Genomic DNA, 309 nt, shown 5'->3' with positions numbered 1-309 from the left:
CCCCGGGGCGGGCCAGGGCAGCCAGGATGGCAGTGGTGGTGGTGCCAATGTTGGAGCCCAGGGTCAGCGGGTAGGCACGCTCGATGCTGATCACCCCCAGGCCTGTGGGAGAGGCACCCCATCCTGTCCCATTGCTCCTCATCAGTGCCATTCCCAGTCTCCCAAGGAGGCACAGGTCCTCCCACCCTTCCAAGCACATTACCACCAATGGGCCATAGTGGCAGGGAGCAACACATGGCAGGGTACCAGGCATGGCTGGGACTCACCGATCAGGGGTGTGATGGCTGAGGTGAAGACAGAGCTGCTCTG

General features: G+C 63.1%; 1 protein-coding gene across 1 annotated transcript in view; it reads right to left on the bottom strand.

Moving 5' to 3' along the window:
• SLC34A1 (solute carrier family 34 (type II sodium/phosphate contransporter), member 1) overlaps positions 1-309 on the bottom strand; it is a gene marked incomplete at its 3' end in the record, with an annotated part of 3,503 nt that overhangs the window by 513 nt on the left and 2,681 nt on the right. Inside the window, 2 exon segments of the mRNA XM_010012151.1 lie at positions 1-102; positions 267-309. The exon segment at positions 1-102 is cut by the window's left edge and continues 15 nt beyond it; the exon segment at positions 267-309 is cut by the window's right edge and continues 1 nt beyond it. Coding sequence (XP_010010453.1) covers positions 1-102; positions 267-309 — 145 coding nt within the window.

Source organism: Nestor notabilis, unplaced genomic scaffold, assembly GCF_000696875.1.
Source record: "Nestor notabilis isolate BGI_N333 unplaced genomic scaffold, ASM69687v1 scaffold16813, whole genome shotgun sequence".
NCBI classification, from domain to species: domain Eukaryota; kingdom Metazoa; phylum Chordata; class Aves; order Psittaciformes; family Psittacidae; genus Nestor; species Nestor notabilis.
This window is presented reverse-complemented; position numbering and strand designations above follow the sequence as displayed.